This window comes from Lagenorhynchus albirostris, chromosome 2 (assembly GCF_949774975.1).
Source record: "Lagenorhynchus albirostris chromosome 2, mLagAlb1.1, whole genome shotgun sequence".
Lineage (NCBI taxonomy): Eukaryota > Metazoa > Chordata > Mammalia > Artiodactyla > Delphinidae > Lagenorhynchus > Lagenorhynchus albirostris.
The window spans coordinates 61,819,842-61,838,150 of record NC_083096.1 but is presented as its reverse complement, the minus strand read 5'-3'; the positions used below and the strand labels follow the sequence as shown (position 1 = coordinate 61,838,150).

Sequence of the window (18,309 nt, the reverse complement as noted above, 5' to 3'; positions counted from 1 at the left end):
AGTATTATGAATTCCAGAAATGGGCTGAAATTTTATTTACTAATATGAGAATAAAAAACATTCTGATTCTGGGCGCTGGCCTGGAACCTGCTTTTTGAACGACAGACGTGTCATTCTGCCCAGCAGGAATACAACTGTGTCATTGGAGGCCCTCCCTGGGGGAACTCTGGGAGACCCTCAGCATTCAGCCCCTGTCTCGCCCACCCCTGGGCACTACTCACCTGCACAGAGCACCCACAGCACGGGCTGCATCTTCCCCTCCATGGTCTTGCGTCCTCTCTGCCCCGAGTCCAGCCTGGCGCTGGTGGGCCCCTGACTTTAACCAGTCTGGGCTGACTGGTTAAAGCTACGACAGCCTCTGGCCCAGTCCGGACTTCGATCCCTGTGGTTTCTCCCTTCCTGGCCCCCATGGCCCACCCCTCGGCTGGACCGACAGGTGAGCTCACCTGTGGGAGTGGACTGCTCCACCCACTTCACCAAAGGCCCCCAAAGGAACGTTCTCCACCTTCTCAGTTACCTCTCCTGCCTTCTCTCCATCTAGCAGGTGGGCAAAGTCCTGAGCTTCTCACTATCACGTGGGCTTCACCTATAAGAGACAGGAAGTTGCCGCCTCGTAATATGAAGGGAAATGATCTCAGAGGAAGGGTTTCAAAGCCAATAAAAAAAGGGTGTTAGTCACAATTGCTGAAATACTTCAAGGCATAATACGATCTGTTAATCTACTTCCCTTCTGGTCTACCTCACCACCACGCTAGAGACACAGTCATGAGGAAGACTGGAAATCTCTACCCCCCAGAGAACTATTAATCTGGTCAGGGAGGAAGATAGTATACAAGCAACCAAGATAGTCAGAAATACAGTGACCAGTTTGTCTCAGTTTGCTTGGAACTCTCCCAGTTTTAAAACAGAAGGTCCTATGTCCCAGGAATGTCTCCATCCCAGGCAAACTGGGATGGCTGGTCACCCTACTTAAAGACTGCCAGGGGCTTCCCTGGTGGCGCAGTGGTTGAGAGTCCGCCTGCCGATGCAGGGGACACGGGTTTGTGCCCCGGTCCGGGAGGATCCCACATGCCGCGGAGCGGCTGGGCCCGTGAGCCATGGCCGCTGAGCCTGCGCGTCTGGAGCCTGTGCTCCGCGACGGGAGAGGCCACAACAGTGAGAGGCCCGCGTACCGCAAAAAAAAAAAAAAAAAAAAAAAAGAGTGCCAGTGCTATGGGGAGCATTACCTGGGAAATGACATAGATAATGAAATTGAGGCAGTGGAAGGGGTTCCACCTTAGACCTGGGTGATCAGAACAAAATGAGTATTATGATTCTCTATTTTACAAACAGGCTTCTAAGTCTCAAAGAAGTTAAATGGGTTCTCCAAGGTCACATAGCTAAGAAGTGGTTTTCTGATTTCTAGTCCACCAGGCTAGGGACCCAGATGTCACCCTCTGTGAGTTCCGGGGTGGTGAGTAAGGGTTTAAAGGGTATAAAGCAGACAGAAGCCCTCTGTCCTCTCTCCTCCTATGTGGTCCCCTCTTTATCTGCTGCCTCTCTTAGGTGTGCTGGCTCTCCATCTTTCCCCCACCTCCCACCCACCTTCTTCTTCCCTATCCTGAGGGTCTGTCATCTTAAGCCTCGCCCTGACTGATGCCACCCTTCAGTCCCCTGCCCCATTCCCATCCACTCTCCATCCCTCCCTCCTTCATCTCACCTCTTTCTCATACCACCTTTCATCTTCATGGAACCTTGAAGGCTGGAGGTGAATTGAACTCCCATGGTTACTCAGTTGTGGTCATTCTTCCACTCTTCAACAGACACTCACTGAGGCCCTATGTGACACCCAGGACAGGGGTTTGGCCATTGGTGATGCCACGTGCCTCCTCAGAGATGCCTTCCTGGACCACTCTACCCAAAGGAGCCCCCATCCCAGCTTTGCCAAGTTTCTGCGCACAACCCTGTTTTCTTTCTTCAAAGCTCTAACCACTATATGAAACTAAGTTTTGCTACCCCAAAACTTTTTCCATGCCAACCCCTCTGGAATTCCTTCCCCCCACCATATCTGCTGTTGTAATCCAACATGTGGTTTAAAGGTCAGCTCATATATTATCTGTTCTTTCATGAAGCCTTTCCTGACTTCTTCAGCCAAAAGGGCTCTCTCCCTCCTTTGAACTCTCACAGCACCCTGGATCTCTCTTGGGATACTAACTAACTACATTCTGCCTTCTGCCTGAGTTATTTTTGGTCTGTGTCTCATCCCTCCTAATAAACTGTGAGCTCATTCATTTATTCAGCCAATTGTTATCGTGCCAAGCATTATTCCACCTGGCTGGGAAGAAGCACCATTTTAAGCCTGTAATTGTGTGTCTTACTAACTTTGATCAAGTATAGAGCCTGATGCAAATAGATATCCGTGGATACTTGTGAATGGGTAGACAAATGGCTGAATGGATGGATGGAGGAATGGGGTCATTAGAGAATGTGCGGGGTGAGGGAGTGAACTATTGGGTTATTGGACTTTGCTTTGATCGGAATGATGGTGGGAATTGGTGTAGTGGAGTAGGGTGGGTTATGAGCACATTTGAAGTTTGAGAAGCTTATGGAAAGTTTATATCACCCAGGGTTGCCAATTGACCATCACCATGGGAGGTGAATGTGGGGCAGGGGTTGTGGAAGGGGAGCACAGCTGTCCGGTTCAGTATCCAGAGTCATCTCTGTCCAAAGAAATGGAGCCCTGGTCACAAGAAATGACTACCCTTTAATCTCACCATGCTGCTCTCCCAACATCTATCAGAGGACCCTCCCCATTCCATATATCTGGTATTTTTTTTTCCAACCCCTTCTGTGCTGACATGGGGTTAAAGTACAATTTAATGTATTCGCCTAGATCTTTGGCTTTAGATTATCTTCAGGGAGCATTTTGAAGAGCGGCCCCAGGCTGGAAGGCATGGAGAGAGAGCCCAAATCAAACTTTTTCTTTAGGCCTCTCTGTCTACGAAGAATGAACCTCTCCCGACTCTGCTGCTCATGTCAGTGTCCAGAAAATCAGGCAGGAGGGAAAGAGTTAAGTGGGGCCTGCTTTCGGGTCTGGGTCCTGAGCCTGCATTCCTTCCTCCCAGAGATCTGCCAGGCTGTGGGACCAGACGCTAAATTTAGAAGCTGGCTAGGGTTTCCTGTGAACAGCTGTCCTGCCCCTCAGAGAAGGAACACGGGAGAGGGGAGGTCGGTCCCTCTCACTGGTCGGAGCTTCGGGCCATTTCGTCTGGGTCCCTCAGCCTTTGGGTGGCTGCCCCTTGGTGCGGAGATACAGGCAGATCAGCGGTGAGTGTGCTTCTCCCTTCATTTTGTCCTGTGAGCCCAGGACTTACAAACAAAGGGGCGGCAGCTCTGCCCTGAGTGTCAGGGCCCAGCCATGCCTGGGACCGGGTCCTGGGGGATCTCGTATTCCTTAATAGGCTGTGGGACGGCGCCTGAGCCAAAGGTAGTGGCTCCTGTGGCCTTGGTTAGAGACGCTGAAGAAGGCATCTTCCCGGTAAAGACAAAAGATGTGTGTGTGTGTGTGTGTGTGTGTGTGTGTGTGTATGAGAGAGAGAGAGGGAGAGAGGGAGGCAAATTTCTGGTTCGCCTCACTGCTTTCTTGCTGGCATCTGTGGAAGGAGCCAAGTTGTCACTTCTTAAATCTTGCGACTCCAAGGTGGGCTGTTTACACGGCCGGGGTGTGCATCTTGGTGTCCTGATAACAGTAGTTGGATCAAGTCTGACTGGGTTTTCCTCACGGGTGATCTCCCCACCAGGCTATTAACATGTGGTGACTTTCCCATTCCTAGTTCCACTGAGGTGACATCACTGACACACCCTTTCCCCCAACAAAACCTCCAGAATCAGGTTTTCTAACTGCCCTTTTCATGCCAAACCTACAGGGGCTGACAGGCTGTCATGGCAACAAGTGGGGACCCGGAAGAGGAGCAGGTAGTCCCAAGTGAAGAGGACGAAGCCAATATGAGAGCCGTGCAGGCTCGGTACCTCCGGAGCCCCTCCCCCAGCCAGTAAGTGTGCACTTGCTGAGTTCTGCACCCCTCCAACCATGGCGGGAGTGGGCTAGGGAGCATGATGACAAGTGGGCCCCAGGGAGCCTGCAGCCACCACCTTAAATTCACTCATTCAGCAAACATTGTTGAGTACTTTTTATGTGTCATACTTTCTGGAGGAAGCAAACATGCACACAAACACACTGCAACATGGCATGGTAAGTGCTAGGATTAGCATGCCTAGGGTCTAGTGGTGGGGTGGGGGTGAGTGGGGGCGGGCAGGGAAAGGAGCACCTGGGCTTGGAATTGTCATAGGAGGCTTCCTGGAGGAGGTGATGCTGGATTTGAACCTCAAAGGATGAGTAGGAGTCTGGCAGTTCTCCCTGGACGATAGTGCTTGAGTTCCTAGAACTGAGGTTGGAAATGGGGATGGTAGACCACAGATCATAGTTGCTTTATTTTTTCTGTTTTTTGTTTGTTTGTTTGCGGCATGTGGGTCCTTAGTTCCCCAACCAGGGATCGAACCCATGCACGGAGTCTTAACCACTGGACCAGCAGGGAAGGGTAGACCATAGATCATAGATAAGAGAATGCATCAGGACAGGACGAGGACCCTAAGACATCAGATCGTAGTACTAAGATAATTTTGTATCTGTGATCAAGCTGTGTCTTTCAAACTGGGATTTGTGCATGCCTGGGGGTAAGTGGCAGTGTGCCCAGAGGTAGATGACCACATGCATCTTCCTGGAGGGTCTTTTTTATTCTGTGACAAGTAATTTTAAAGTTTCTTTTACATAAAATCATTGAGGATATATGATGACGTAGAATGAAAAATTTGTGTAAAATTTTAAGAAAAATCCCAAGGCATCAAAGAAATGCTTAATTGCCTGTGAAAGCAGTAGTGTATGTGCCTATCCTTTTTCTTCTGCCATAAATAATAGTAGGGGATCTGACTTCCAATCTTAGCTCTGTCACCAAATTTATGTGAAGAACCACTTTAATTCTTGAGTCTGTGCCTCCTTACCTAGAAAAAGAGAAGCAAAGACTCAGAATATCTCAACGTAAGGTTACATCAGAGTAGCTCTGATTCTGCTTGACTTTCCTTTTCCTCATGTCTCCTGGGGTCTTGCTGGCTCCTGTTTCTCAGGACACAAACAGGCTTCCCCTTTGGAGTGAAATGGGAGCAAAGGCTGCTCATCACCCAGGGGCCAAGGCACTTTGTCCAAATGGAGCTTGGGGACTTTTACTTTAAAATTGAGCCTTATGTTCTACTTAGAAAAACTGTTAGGATTGAGAGATTTAAACTTTTTTTTTTTTTCTTTTCCTTTTGGTAGGCGGGCCTCTGACTGTTGTGGCCTCTCCCGTTGCGGAGCACAGGCTCCGGACGCGCAGGCTCAGCGGCCATGGCTCACGGGCCCAGCCGCTCCGCGGCATGTGGGATCTTCCCGGACCGGGGCACGAACCTGTGTCCCCTGCATCGGCAGGTGGACTCTCAACCACTGCGCCACCAGGGAAGCCCCGGATTGAGAGATTTAAAATGTAGCCCTTCCCTTTCTACACTCCCAGACAAGGCAGAGGTAGTGTGCGGTCAGTCAGGGTAGGCGATGGCTTCGTGTAGTAGTTACGGTAACGCCAGCTGTAATAGCAAATGGACATTTCTTTCTCACTCAAATACATTTCAGAACAGGTACCCGAGCAGTGATTCAGGAACTGAGGCTCCTTCTATCTTATAGATCCTCCATTTTAAGGCCCGACTTCTAAAGTCACTGTGTTCGTCAGCACCAAGACAAAATGGGGAAGTGCACGAAAAATCTCTCGGGAGGATTTTATGGGCCAGGCCTGAAAACGGCCATTTTGCTTCCGCTCGTATTCCATTGGCTGGACCTCAGCAAGGCCATGCTTTCTTGTAAGGGAGGACGGGAAATGAGGTCCCTGAGCCCAGGGAAAAGAAGTGGGTTTGTTAACACACAGCAGTCGCAGCCCCAGTAACCCTTTTAGGCAGTTAATATTCGTGTTTCCTTTAATCCCACTCATAGAGCACGCTTATTGCCTCCCCAGGGAGACAGCCCCAAATCCCATTTACCAACTTCTGCAAAGTTCAAAGGCTAGGTTCTCTGGAGGGTATGCCTCCTCCCTCACAGGGCTGAATGCAGCTCCTCTTGGTCTGACCAGGATGACTGCAAAGAAACAAACAAAAACAAAACTCCCATAGGATCAAAGGAGGAGTGGGAGATACAGCAGCCATCGGCCCATATAATTAATGAGGCTGTTGAGTGTCTTTGCCCCAGAAGTGGGGAGACCTCCTAGCTGTGACTTTGATGTGGCCCTTGGGGTGGAATTCCTTTGTCTGCTGTTCTCTGGGGCTTCCAGCTTCATCCCCTGAGGCTTTTTCCTTGTCTGTTATTCTCCACAGCCACATCTGAAGGGAGGTTGGAGAGGGTGTCTTCCTTGAAGGCTGTATAGCTTTTACAGACTTGTCCTGCTTATGGAAACTTGGGGGTCCAAGGGCTGTTTTAAGGTTTATACCACCCAAAGGCCTTTTTTTTTTTTTTTTTTTTTTTTTTTTAAGGCCTTTTAAGTCTCATGGTTTCTTGGAAAATGTGATCTCTTCAAAAACTTAATTGGTTTCTGATCTACAGAGACCGGACAACTCCATGTGCCAGAAACCACACCCATAGTTCTTTCCCATAAATATCATCTTCAGTCCTAATTTATTTCTTTGCTTTCTTGTCTACATGTTTCACTCTCAGTTTAATGACAGCTATCTTGAGAGATTATCCGAACCTTTACATTTGAGAGGGAAGTTCAGGATGCATTTGTAATTTCTAGTATAATTGTTAAAAGTTATTTAGAATGTACAGCCAACCAGCTAATGAGGGGAGGATGCAATAATACAATATATAATCAATCCAAAAGACGTCAAGAGAGGAGAGAAAAAAATAATATAGAAAAAGAATAACAGATAAGAAGAAAATAGAAGGTTGGAAGATTTAAACCTAAATATATAAGTAATTACATAAGGCATAAATAGACTTAATATTGCAATTAAAAGAAAAAAATTGTCAGACAATTTTTTTTACAAGCCTACACACTTTTTACAAGAGATACACCTTAAAAATAAAGATGTACAAAAGTTAACAAAGGATAGAAAACTTATACTACACTGTTCTGGTTACTATTACTCATAACTTCAAAACTTAGTGGCATAAAACAACCATTGTATTATGTTCACAGTCTGGAACCTGGACAAGGCACAGTACTGTGGCTTGTTTGCTTCAAGATGTCTGGGGCCTCAGCTGGAAAGACTTGGAGACTGGGGGTGACTCAGCAGCTGGGGACCGGTGTCATAGAGGTATCCTCATATATTTGGCACTTCGCGTCAGGACCTCAGCTAGGCAATTGGCCTGAACACCTAACATGGTCCTTCCATATGAACTCTCCGCGTGGGCCAGTGTGGGCTTTCTCAGAGCCTGGGAGCTAAATTCCAAGAAAACAGGACAGAAGTGCATTGATTTTCATGATCCAGCCTCAGAAGTCACATGAAGGACCACAAAGGTTCAAAAGGAGGCAACATAGTCTCCACCATTCCACTGAAGGAGTATCAAGGTCACAGAGTAAAGAGAGCACATGGGATGGGATCCATTGTGGCCAACTTTGGAAAGTATCAGCCGCCATAATCTCAAACGCTAAAGGAAAGCAAGCCAGTGAAGTGATTTATTGATATAAGACAAAGAAAACTTTAGGGTAAGCACTACTGGGGACAAAGAAGGATGTTTCCTAATAACTTAAGGTTCAATTCACCATATAATAGATATATTCATTTAAAATTTCTACGATCTGATAAAGTAGCCTCAAAATACGTAAAGCAAAAAATTGACAGAACTGAAGAAAAAATTAGAATTCACAATCTTAGTCAAATGTACATTTATTTATTTTTTTGCGGTACGCGGGCCTCTCACTGTTGTGGCCTCTCCCATTGCGGAGCACAGGCTCCGGATGTGCAGGCTCAGCGGCCATGGCTCACGGGCCCAGCCGCTCCGCAGCATGTGGGATCTTCCCAGACCGGGCCACGAACCCGTGTTCCCTGCATCGGCAGGCGGACTCTCAACCACTGCGCCACCAGGGAAGCCCAAATGTACGTTTTTAAAAACATAACCTCAGCAACTGATAAAATGAGGCAAAAAAAAAAAAAAAATCATCAAGAATATAAGATATGTAAACAAAACAATAAACAAAATTAACCTAATTGGCATTTATAGAACATGTACCCAGCAACTGCAGGATATAGATTCTTATCACGTGTACTTGGAATTTTTACCAAAAAGATCATGCGCTGGGCCATACATATATCAACAAATTTTTAATGCTTGAAATCATACAAAAAGTGTTTTCTGACCTTTGCAGAATTAAGCTAGAAATCACTAAAAACAAAAATATACAGTAGAAATTCCAAGAGTTTGCATCCAAGAGAGAAGGACGGAAGTGCATTGATTTTCATGACCTAGCTTTAGAAGTCACATGAAGGACCACAAAAGTCCAAAAGGAGGCAGCATAGGCCGCTCCACCACTCTATTGGAGAAGTATCAAGGTGACACTCTAAAGAGAGAAAGTTGGATGGGATATATTGAAATATATGGATAGCAGAAATTCAAATTAAATACTATTTAATTTGATACTATACTATTATTTGATACTAATGCTATTTACCACAGTTCAATATTACTCCATACGCGTCAGACTGCCTAAAATTTAAAGACCAACGAGAGCAAACATTAACGAGGATGTGAAACAATCAGGACTCTCCTGTTCATTGATGGTAAGAGTGTAAATTAGTATAACCATTTGGAAAACTATTTCATAGTATCTAAACACATCCTCGTCCTATGACCCAGCAGGCTCACTCCTGATACATACCTAACAGAAGTAAGTACATATGTGCACCAGAAGAGAAGTACTAATACTAGAATGTTTTAGCAGCTAACAGTCATTAAGAATATAGAATGTTTAGAGAGAGTGAACGGGAGGCGGAGCCGGGGGAGCTGCTCTTGTAGCCGCCCCTGCTCTTTGGCATCAGAGCTTACCATGATAGCTGTGACCTAAAATCCTCAGGAAGCCCTGGGGTCATGGCCCAGAAGCACCCCGGAGAAGGAGGGTTGTGTGGAGCCCACCACGGTGGTGGTGTCTCCCTCAGGACTTTAGGACCCTCTGTGGACCCTGAAATACTTGCATTCTCAGGACTCAGGGACTCGGCTGGGCCTGTCCCTAATGGTACCCGCTGCCTCACAGCGCACTCTAGTCCTAAGTACACACAGCTCCCAAATCCAGCCCACTGGTCAGATCCAAGCCGTGGCCCTCCAAGGGGTCCAGGACCCCCTAGGGATGGAGAGGACCCTGATCAGAGTGCGGCATCTTCAGAAGAGTCAGGAGTGGACCAGGAACTCTCAAGAGAGAATGAGGCTGGGTACCAGGAGGATGGGAACCCTTCTTTTCTTTCCATTCCACCTGCTTGTAACTGCCAGGGAACCCCTGGAACCCCTGAAGGGCCTTACTCTGAGGGAGGAGATAGCTCTTCTAGCAACTTTTGCCAGCGTTGTACCTCTCCAGCTTTGGGGGAAGACGAAGAGTTGGAAGAGGAAACTCTTAAGTTTCCCAGTGATTTTTCACGTGTGCCCAGTGGAAAGAAACCTGCAGCCCGGAGACAACGGCACCGCGTTCCAGCCAAGGAGGATACTCGGGAGGGTGGACACAGCGATCCCAGATCCCCTGGTCGACATCAGCTGGGCTGGAAATGGAGTCGGACAGATAAGCGCAGAGGACTGGAATTGTGGGGGGCAGAGGAACTGCGTCAGCTTGGACAGGCAGGCTTCTGGTGGCCGATCGAACTGCTGGTATTAGTGGGGAGTACGTGGGAACTTGTGGCCATCTCATCTATGCATGCAGGCAGCTGAAAGGCAGTGATCTGGACCTATTTTGGTCTGGGTGGGAGTCTGGGCAGGGCGGCTGAGGGGTGGGGCCCAGGTGATGTTCCAGTTTCTGAGCCAAGGGTTTTCCTATGGGGCAGCGCTATTCACCCATTTTCTTAGGCTACTGGGTGCTTTGGCCCTTTTGTTGGGCTGTCTACAGTTGGGCTGGCGGTTTCTGGTAGGACCGAGTGACCAGTTAGGCTGGAGGGGTAAAGCCTCTTCTCTTGGCTGGCTTCTCCCAGCTGGCAGTGGAGCCTGATTCTACTGAGAGATAGCAGGCCGTGACAGCAGCTGGTAAGAATAGGTCAGTGGGGTTGGCTGGAGTTGCCTTGGGTCAAGCAGAGGACCAATAGGCAGGAGAATACACCTGTAGCTAGTGGTCGCTACTGCCAGCCTGAAGAGGAAGTGGCTCGACTGTGGACCATGGCTGGGCTTCCTGAGGATGAGCTAAACCCTTTTCATGTGTTGCGGGTTGAAGCCACAGCATCAGATGTTGAACTGAAGAAGGCCTATAGGCAGCCGGCAGTGATGGTTCATCCTGACAAAAATAATCATCCCCGGGCTGAGGAGGCCGTCAAGGTTCTGCGGGCAGCTTGGGACATTGTCAGCAACCCTGAAAGACGGAAGGAATATGAGATGAGGCGAATGGCAGAGAATGAGCTGAGCCAGTCAGTGAATGAGTTTCTGTCCAAGCTTCAGGATGACCTCAAAGAAGCAATGAATACTATGATGTGCAGCCGTTGCCAGGGAGAGCATAGGAGTTTGAAATGGACCAGGAACCTGAGAGCGCCAGATACGGTGCTGAGTGTAACAGGCTGCATCCTGCTGAGGAAGGAGGCTTTGGGGCATGTTGGGCCTCAAGATCACCTACTTTGCCCTGATGGATGGAAATGTGTATGACATCACAGAGTGGGCTGGATGCCAGCGTGTGGGAATCTCCCCAGATACCCGCAGAGTCCCCTATCACATCTCATTTGGTTCACGGATGCCAGGCACCAGTGGGAGGCAGGGAGCTACCCCAGATGCCCCTCCTGCTGACCTTCAGGATTTCTTGAGCTGGATCTTTCAAGTACTCCCAGGCCAGATGTCCAAAGGGAACTTCTTTGCAGCTCCTCAGCCGGGCTCTGGGGCCACTGCAGCCTCCAAGCCCAACAGCACGGTACCCAAGGGAGAAGCCAAACCGAAATGGCGGGAGAAAGTGACGAGGCCCTTCCAGCGCTGACACTCCTTCTGTTTCCTCAAATCAATGTCAGGGAGTCGAAAGGGCTGTGTACAGCACAGGATGGAGTTTGATTTATTTTGAAATATTTAAAAAAGAGAAAATTTTAAGCTCAGATTGTTCACTCAGTACTTACAGGAAGCTCTGGAACCTCTCTCTCTCTTCTACCAGCACCCGGGAACTGAATCTTGTCTTCTGACAATACCAGAGAAATAGGGGGTGGCTAGAACCAAGAACCTAGGGCCAGGACCTGTGCTGGAGGACCTCTCCCATAGTAGTGTGGAAACTGGGCATTTCCCTGGGGTCTGTATGCCTTTGTCTTGTCTTTTGCTTCTACAGCAGATGACACTTTGCCCCCTCTTAAAAAAAAAAAAAGAATATAGAATGTTTAAACAACATGATAAACTGTCCAATTAACAGTAGGCTAGATAAATAAAGTCTGGTATATGATTTGAATACTGCCCTAGGGAATAGGCATTTTATTAAGTGCCGATCACTTCGATGTGATTGAGCTGCTCAGATGATTGGTTGGGGAGGGCACTCGGCAAGTGAGAGCCGGCTGTGAAGGTGGAAGGCGGGTCACTGCAGGACGACCAATTTTGCTGGTGTCAGAGTTGCATGTAAAGTGAGCCTGCCAAAGAATGAAAGCATTTATTAATAGAGACTTTCTAATAGCATTCAGTCCTTAGCCCTTCCAGCTGCCAGTCCCCTTCCTAGACAAAAACAGGCTCAACCTGAAAGCCCCACTTACATGCTGAGCTCCCTAAAAGCATGGTCCCACATACAGATCAAATTTTCTCTGGGTTCCCAGTGACTCTTCCTGAATCCTATCGGTTTTGATGTCCTTCTCGGTTTGTGTACAGTATACTCCTTAGCAACTTGTTTTTAGAAGCTGATCCCAAATTGCCTAGTCCTTTTCAGAAATTTTTAAGGAAGGCAAACACACAGTAACACTTCATGGACTATCCCTTCCTGCAATTATCATCATAAAATCTGAGGTATAAACAGTTGCATTGACTTTTGAGTCATCATCCAATCAATCCCACTGCATTACACAGAACCAGGCTTAAGCCAGCCCAGATGATTGAGTCTACAGTATCTTTAAAAATGAAAAGATAGGGCTTCCCCGGTGGCGCAGTGGTTGGGAGTCCGCCTGCCAATGCAGGGGACACCGGTTCGTGCCCCGGTCCGGGAAGATCCCACATGCCGCGGAGCGGCTGGGCCCGTGAGCCGTGGTCGCTGGGCCTACGCGTCCGGAGCCTGTGCTCCGCGACGGGAGAGGCCACAGCAGTGAGAGGCTCGCGTATCGCAAAAAAAAAAAAAAAAAAAAAATGAAAAGATAACCCACAGGCTGGGAGAAAAAAAATCGCAAATCACATATCTGATAAAGAATTCGTATCCAAAATATACATTCAAAAAAAAAATCTCGGGATTTCCCTGGTGGCGCAGTGGTTGAGAGTCCGCCTGCCGATGCAGGGGACGCGGGTTCGTGCCCCAGTCCGGGAGGATCCCACATGCCGTGGAGCGGCTGGGCCCGAGAGCCATGGCCGCTGAGCCTGCACGTCCGGAGCCTGTGCTCCGCAACGGGAGAGGCCACAACAGTGAGAGGCCTGCGTACTGAAAAAAAAAAAAAAAAAAAAAAAAAATGGACAAAAGATTTGAACAGATACTTCACCAAAGGAGATACATGGAAGGCAAATAAACACATGAAAAGATGCTCAAAAGTCTTTGTCATTAGGGAAACTCAAATGAAAACCACCTTGAGGTACTATTACATACATACTTATTAGAATATGTAAAATTAAAAAGACTGACCATATCAAACATTAGTGAGAATGTGGAGTACTTGGAACAATCCCACTGCTGGTGGGAATGTAAAATCGTACAACCATTTTATAAACTGTTAGTTTCTTTAATAGTTAAACATACAGCTCCCTAAACACACACCTATGTCTATATGATTCAGTCATTCTACTCCTAGGTATTTACCCAAGAGAAATGAAAGCCTATGTCCATAGGCTTGTACATGAATGTTCATAGCAGCTTTATTTGTAGTAGCCTGAAACAACCCAAATGTCCATCAACAAGTGAATGGATAAATATACTGTGGTGTATTTACTCACTGGAATATTATTCAGCCGTAAAAAGGAATGAATTATTGATTCATACAACAACATGGATGAATCTCAAAATAATTACACTCAATGAAAGCAGTCAGACAAAAAAGGGTACATATGATTCAATTTACAGAAAATTCTAGAAAATGCAAATGAATCTCTGTAGTGACAGAAAGCAGATCAGCGGTTGTACTAAGGAGTACAAGGCAGGGAGTGGGTAGAGGGAGGTCTCACAAAGGGACATGAGGCAACTCTGGGGGGAGGATGGCTATCACAATCTTGATGGTGGTGATAGTTTCACAGGTGGATACTTATGTCAAACCTTACCAATCTGCATATTTTATGTGCTGCATGTATAACAATTATACCTCAAATAAAGCTGTGGGGTCTTTTAAAGGTATGAAAAGAGAAATAAAACTCTCTTCTAGGAGGCAGTATGGTGATGTGACGTGGGGAGAATGTAAATGGTGTAATTGAGGCCAAAATCAAGGTCAGCTCTGCTCTCCCACTTACTAGCCATGACAGCTTACATAAGTTAGTCATAAAATTGGAATACCAGTTTTACCCAGTAGTAGAAATAAAACAATATAAGATAACATATTATTTATAATATATATTACATAAAAATATAACATACATTATTATAATATAACATATATATAGGCATAGTAGGTATTTAATAAATGGTGACTCTCTCCCCTTTTCCTTCCAGAGAAAGATATTTGACAACGATTCTTTTTCGGTAATTCATCAAGAAATTTTTATTTCACCAGAGTCCCACACACTGTAGTTCAAACATCATGTTTCTCTAATTCTGCCACAAGCAAATACTGTATTCTGAGCAATTGATCATTACCCAAGTCTGAACAGTCCTCCCTGTACTTAGTAAGTGCCTGAAATTCCATCCTTCTTGTTTTATCTCTTTAGCTAAAGGCTTGAGCCTTTTTAAAATTGAATTATGCACTGAGTCAGCAAATATCCCACCAGCAGACTCTCAGTTCTAGCTTCTTAGGGCTACGGTAGCAAAGTAGCACAAATTGAGTGGCTTAAAAACAATAGAAATATATTCTCTCGCAGTTTTGGAGGCCAGAAGTCTGAGATCCAGGTGTTGGCAGGGACGCCCTCCCTCCAAAGGCTCCAGGGAAGACTCTGTCCTTGTGTCTCAGCTTCTGTTGGCTCTGGGAGTTTCTTGGCTTGTGACGGCGTAACACCAACCTCTGCCTCTGTCTTCATGTGGCCATCTCTTCTCTGTTTCCTCTTGTGTCTTTTTTTTTTTTTAACATCTTTATTGGAATATAATTGCTTTACAATGGTGTGTTAGCTTCTGCTTTGTAACAAAGTGAACCAGCCATACACATACATACGTTCCCATATCTCCTCCCTCTTGTGTCTCCCTCCCTCTTGTGTCTTTCTGAAGTCACATTTGGCACTGGATTTATGGTCTATCCACGATTATCTCTTCTCAATGTCCTTGACTTAATTACATCTGGAAATATCCTTATTCCAAATAAGCTTGCATTCACAGGTTCTGGGAGACATATCTTTGACAGGGCCACCATTCAATCACTACAAGTTTAGACCCAGCTCCGGAGCAACATAACTGTATTCTTTTCCGTGGAACCAGGATAGGGCCTTGCAAAAGTCCACCCAGTGCTACAAACAGCCACTGCCAATCAACCAGAGTTAGTCAGGGGATGAAGTGTGTTTGCTGTCCTGGCAGGGAGTCTTAACATTTCCAGCATCATCTGTAAATCTCATCCTAGGGTGAATTAAGGACCTGAGAAAGGGGTGTAGACAGTGGATAGCGGTGTCAAGTCTTCATTTTTGCCTGACTTAGGCACTGACCTCAAACACCTTAAATTCAAACCTAGCTGCTGTGAGTCACTCTCTCTGGAGGAACACCTGCAGCTAGAGATTCATCCATCTCCCAAGGAGGCAAATTTCCCGAGGTAATTCATGAGTTAACATTAAAGTGTAAAACCCCCTATCCAGTGGGGCCACTTAACCTCCATCAGACCTCCCCAGTAACCCAGATGAGCACAGCTTAAAGTGTCAGTGTGCTTGTGATGCAAACCAGCCTCCAGACAGGCCTCCCTCCCTTATAGGAAGCCTCTGCCCCACAAGCCCTCCCATGCAGCTGGTCTGAAACCTACCTCTGCCTCTTCTGTTCCTCCTCAGCTACGACCAGTTTTCTCTTCCTCTCCAAATAAAGGATCAAACTTCTTTATCTTCTCTTTTTCTGGTGTGAAGAATGTTTTTCTGTTTTCCTTTCATTTTTTCCAAGTCAAAAATCCGTTTCTTGCTCTGGCTTCAGATCTGAACTTTTCAAGCCTCTGCAGTGTTTTAGAACGCCTTGGTGATCTGGGGAGGCCACCTCTCTTGAGAGCATTTTCCCTTCCACCTTCAGCAAAGATCCTTAGCTGTGCTCTGCTTGCCTTTCTTCTCACGAGGTCTGCGTGCCTGATGGTGGCAGTGGGGCAGGAGATGGGGGCATGTAGTGTCAGGTCTGTGTGTCCTCACTGTATGTCCTTGGAAAATGGCTCCTCCCACACACCCTTTCTCTTTTATATTTCTTTTTCCGTGAAAATTTTTCTGCCTTAGCTCTTTCATGGAGCCTGCTGGAAGCAGCTTGCTAAAAATCGATTTGCTTAACTGACTTCTTCCTTGGAGCCTGAACTTTGCCTGTGTGGTCACTTTTACTGAAGCTCAGAAACCTGTTCCTTTTTTGCAAAAGCCACATCAAGAAAGACACCCCCTCCTGGGCCTCTGCCTCCATTTCATTTCCAAGGGACTCATTGAAAGGAAGTGATTGGCTGTCAGGGGGGCTGGGTTGAAGGACCCCAATTCCACTCCATTCTGGGTCTTGACCACCTGGCAACTGGTTTAAAGAACTGGCTTTCAAACTTTGCCAACGGTAGTTCACAGTGGGACATACCATTTACTCAGAGCATACGCGTATAGGTATGTGTAAATTTTTTAAAGGTTTCACAAAATTATACCTATCTTTACAATGATGGTGCTATTCTCTATTCTATTTTTTTTTTTTTTTTTTTTTTTTTGCCAGATGCTAGGCGCGACCCATTGATTTTATGATACGCTAATGGGTCACAGTCTGCAATTTTGAAAAACACAGGTTTAAAGAAAGCTGCCCCCGTCTCTGCTCTTGGTTAGGAAGTCCATCAAACTCTGCTTTATTGTTTCTCTTCAATTCACCCTCAAGGCTTTTTAGCTGCTGCTTCATGATCCTATGATGAGGTATATATCGATCCTAGAGCCTTTCTTTCCCTGCCGGTCTTTTTGAACAGCCAGTCCTTTCTGCTTTCCAATCACGGTGTGTCATCACACGCCGTCTCAGGCATGCGGGTGGAAGCACAGACACGGTCATAAATCAAAACCTCTAGGGCCACTGTCTCACTGACCTTGCAAATATAAACAGGCCCACTTGTCCAGATCTTACTCTCCTGCCTCCTCTCTTTCTCTGCAATCCTGCTTCTCGGTGGAAAACAAGAGCAGCTTCTCAATGCCGCTGGGACATTGCTGTCCACTCGGGTCCTTTCAGGTCCTATCCCCACACCTTCTGTATTAGACTCAGTAAACCATGTCTCTGGCAAAACAGTCTTAGGACTATCAGGTTTACATCTCCTCCTCTCATAACAGGTTAACTCATAAAAGCGCTCAGAATTTACATCCTACCTTCAACACTGGAGGATGCTGAGCTGAGTTTACTGTTGCTCGCATTTTTGCATCAGCAGCCAAAACAGATGCAGTGTGGGATTGCGGAGGGCATATGATCTTAACCCACCCTCTTTTCTCAATCTTAAAACCTCCAACTTCTCGGGCTTCCCTGGTGGCACAGTGGTTGGGAGTCCGCCTGCCGATTCAGGGAACGCGGGTTCGTGCCCCGGTCCGGGAAGATCCCACATGCCGCGGAGCGGCTGGGCCCGTGAGCCATGGCCGCTGAGCCTGCGCGTCCGGAGCCTGTGCTCCGCAACGGGAGAGGCCACAACAATGAGAGGCCCGCGTACCGCAAAAAAAAAAAAAAAGAATGAAAACCTCCAACTTCTCAAAAGTGTACTGGGTGGTCTTCAAATATGACTTCTCAGATCCACTGACCCATGAGCTGGGGTTCAGTCTTTACCACCAACAAGGAGGAAGGATGTTTCCCCACCATTTTTATTTTCAGATTTTAATTTCATATTCTCCCCTATCAAACTTACAGCCTCAGAGTTTAGGTATATTCAGGACAGGTTATCAGTTCCCGGTATTTGTCATGTGAAACCAAATCCACACAATCTGAGGTCGATGCTGTCTGGGGAAAATGGCAGGATCAAAGGCTCACAGAAAGACAGAACCAGGTGGGGACCCCAGGGGACACCATCTGCTGACTTCTGGCTCGGGTCTTTATGTACGTACACCTGACAGGTGAGGACTTCTGTATCTCTCTTCAGTCTGTGCCTGTAACTTCCTCCAGGGGAGAGCCCTGGAGGCCTGCAGAGGAACAAAGAAAACTGACCTCTGCGAGAAGTGAGGGGCCATGCCAGGAGGAAGCCCTTATCATCCCCATAGTTACATGAGAGTTCTTGGTTAATTACCCTTTCAGGGTTTTGTTTTGATTCCCCCTGCCAAACCTCATTTTTAAATGACCCTTAAGAAACAAAATAATTATTTTTATTAATGACAGTATAAATAATATTAATTATTAATAAATCAAAGAATAAAACTCCCTTAATAAATATTGTTGAAATGGAAGTGTGGCTCACATTTATATAAAATTTCAGGCTCTGACTCTAGTGTTATGAAATGTTGATATTTTAAAGCCGAGACTGCCCTGAATCCTGGGCCCAGAATATGCCCAGGGTCTGACACTATCCCGACACTATTGTCGGGACTTACATTCATATTGGTATTATTTTGTTGTTACCTCCCAATTGCAACAAATTGAGGTCTGTCACTGATTATTTACTAGGTTCTGTATTACTATCAGGGAGAAGAGTGCC

At 46.6% G+C, this 18,309-nt stretch overlaps 1 protein-coding gene and 1 pseudogene across 1 annotated transcript in view; both read left to right on the top strand.

Annotated features, from left to right (window-relative positions):
- The first annotated feature begins 3,172 nt into the window (after nucleotides 1-3,172).
- STYXL2 (serine/threonine/tyrosine interacting like 2) overlaps nucleotides 3,173-18,309 on the top strand; it is a 34,654-nt gene continuing 19,517 nt past the window's right edge. The window contains exons 1-2 of the mRNA XM_060133991.1: nucleotides 3,173-3,306; nucleotides 3,906-4,031. Coding sequence (XP_059989974.1) covers nucleotides 3,922-4,031 — 110 coding nt within the window. The 5' untranslated portion in view covers nucleotides 3,173-3,306; nucleotides 3,906-3,921. The remainder of the gene's footprint in view (nucleotides 3,307-3,905; nucleotides 4,032-18,309) is intronic.
- On the top strand, nucleotides 9,137-11,198 carry LOC132515862 (dnaJ homolog subfamily C member 14-like; annotated as a pseudogene).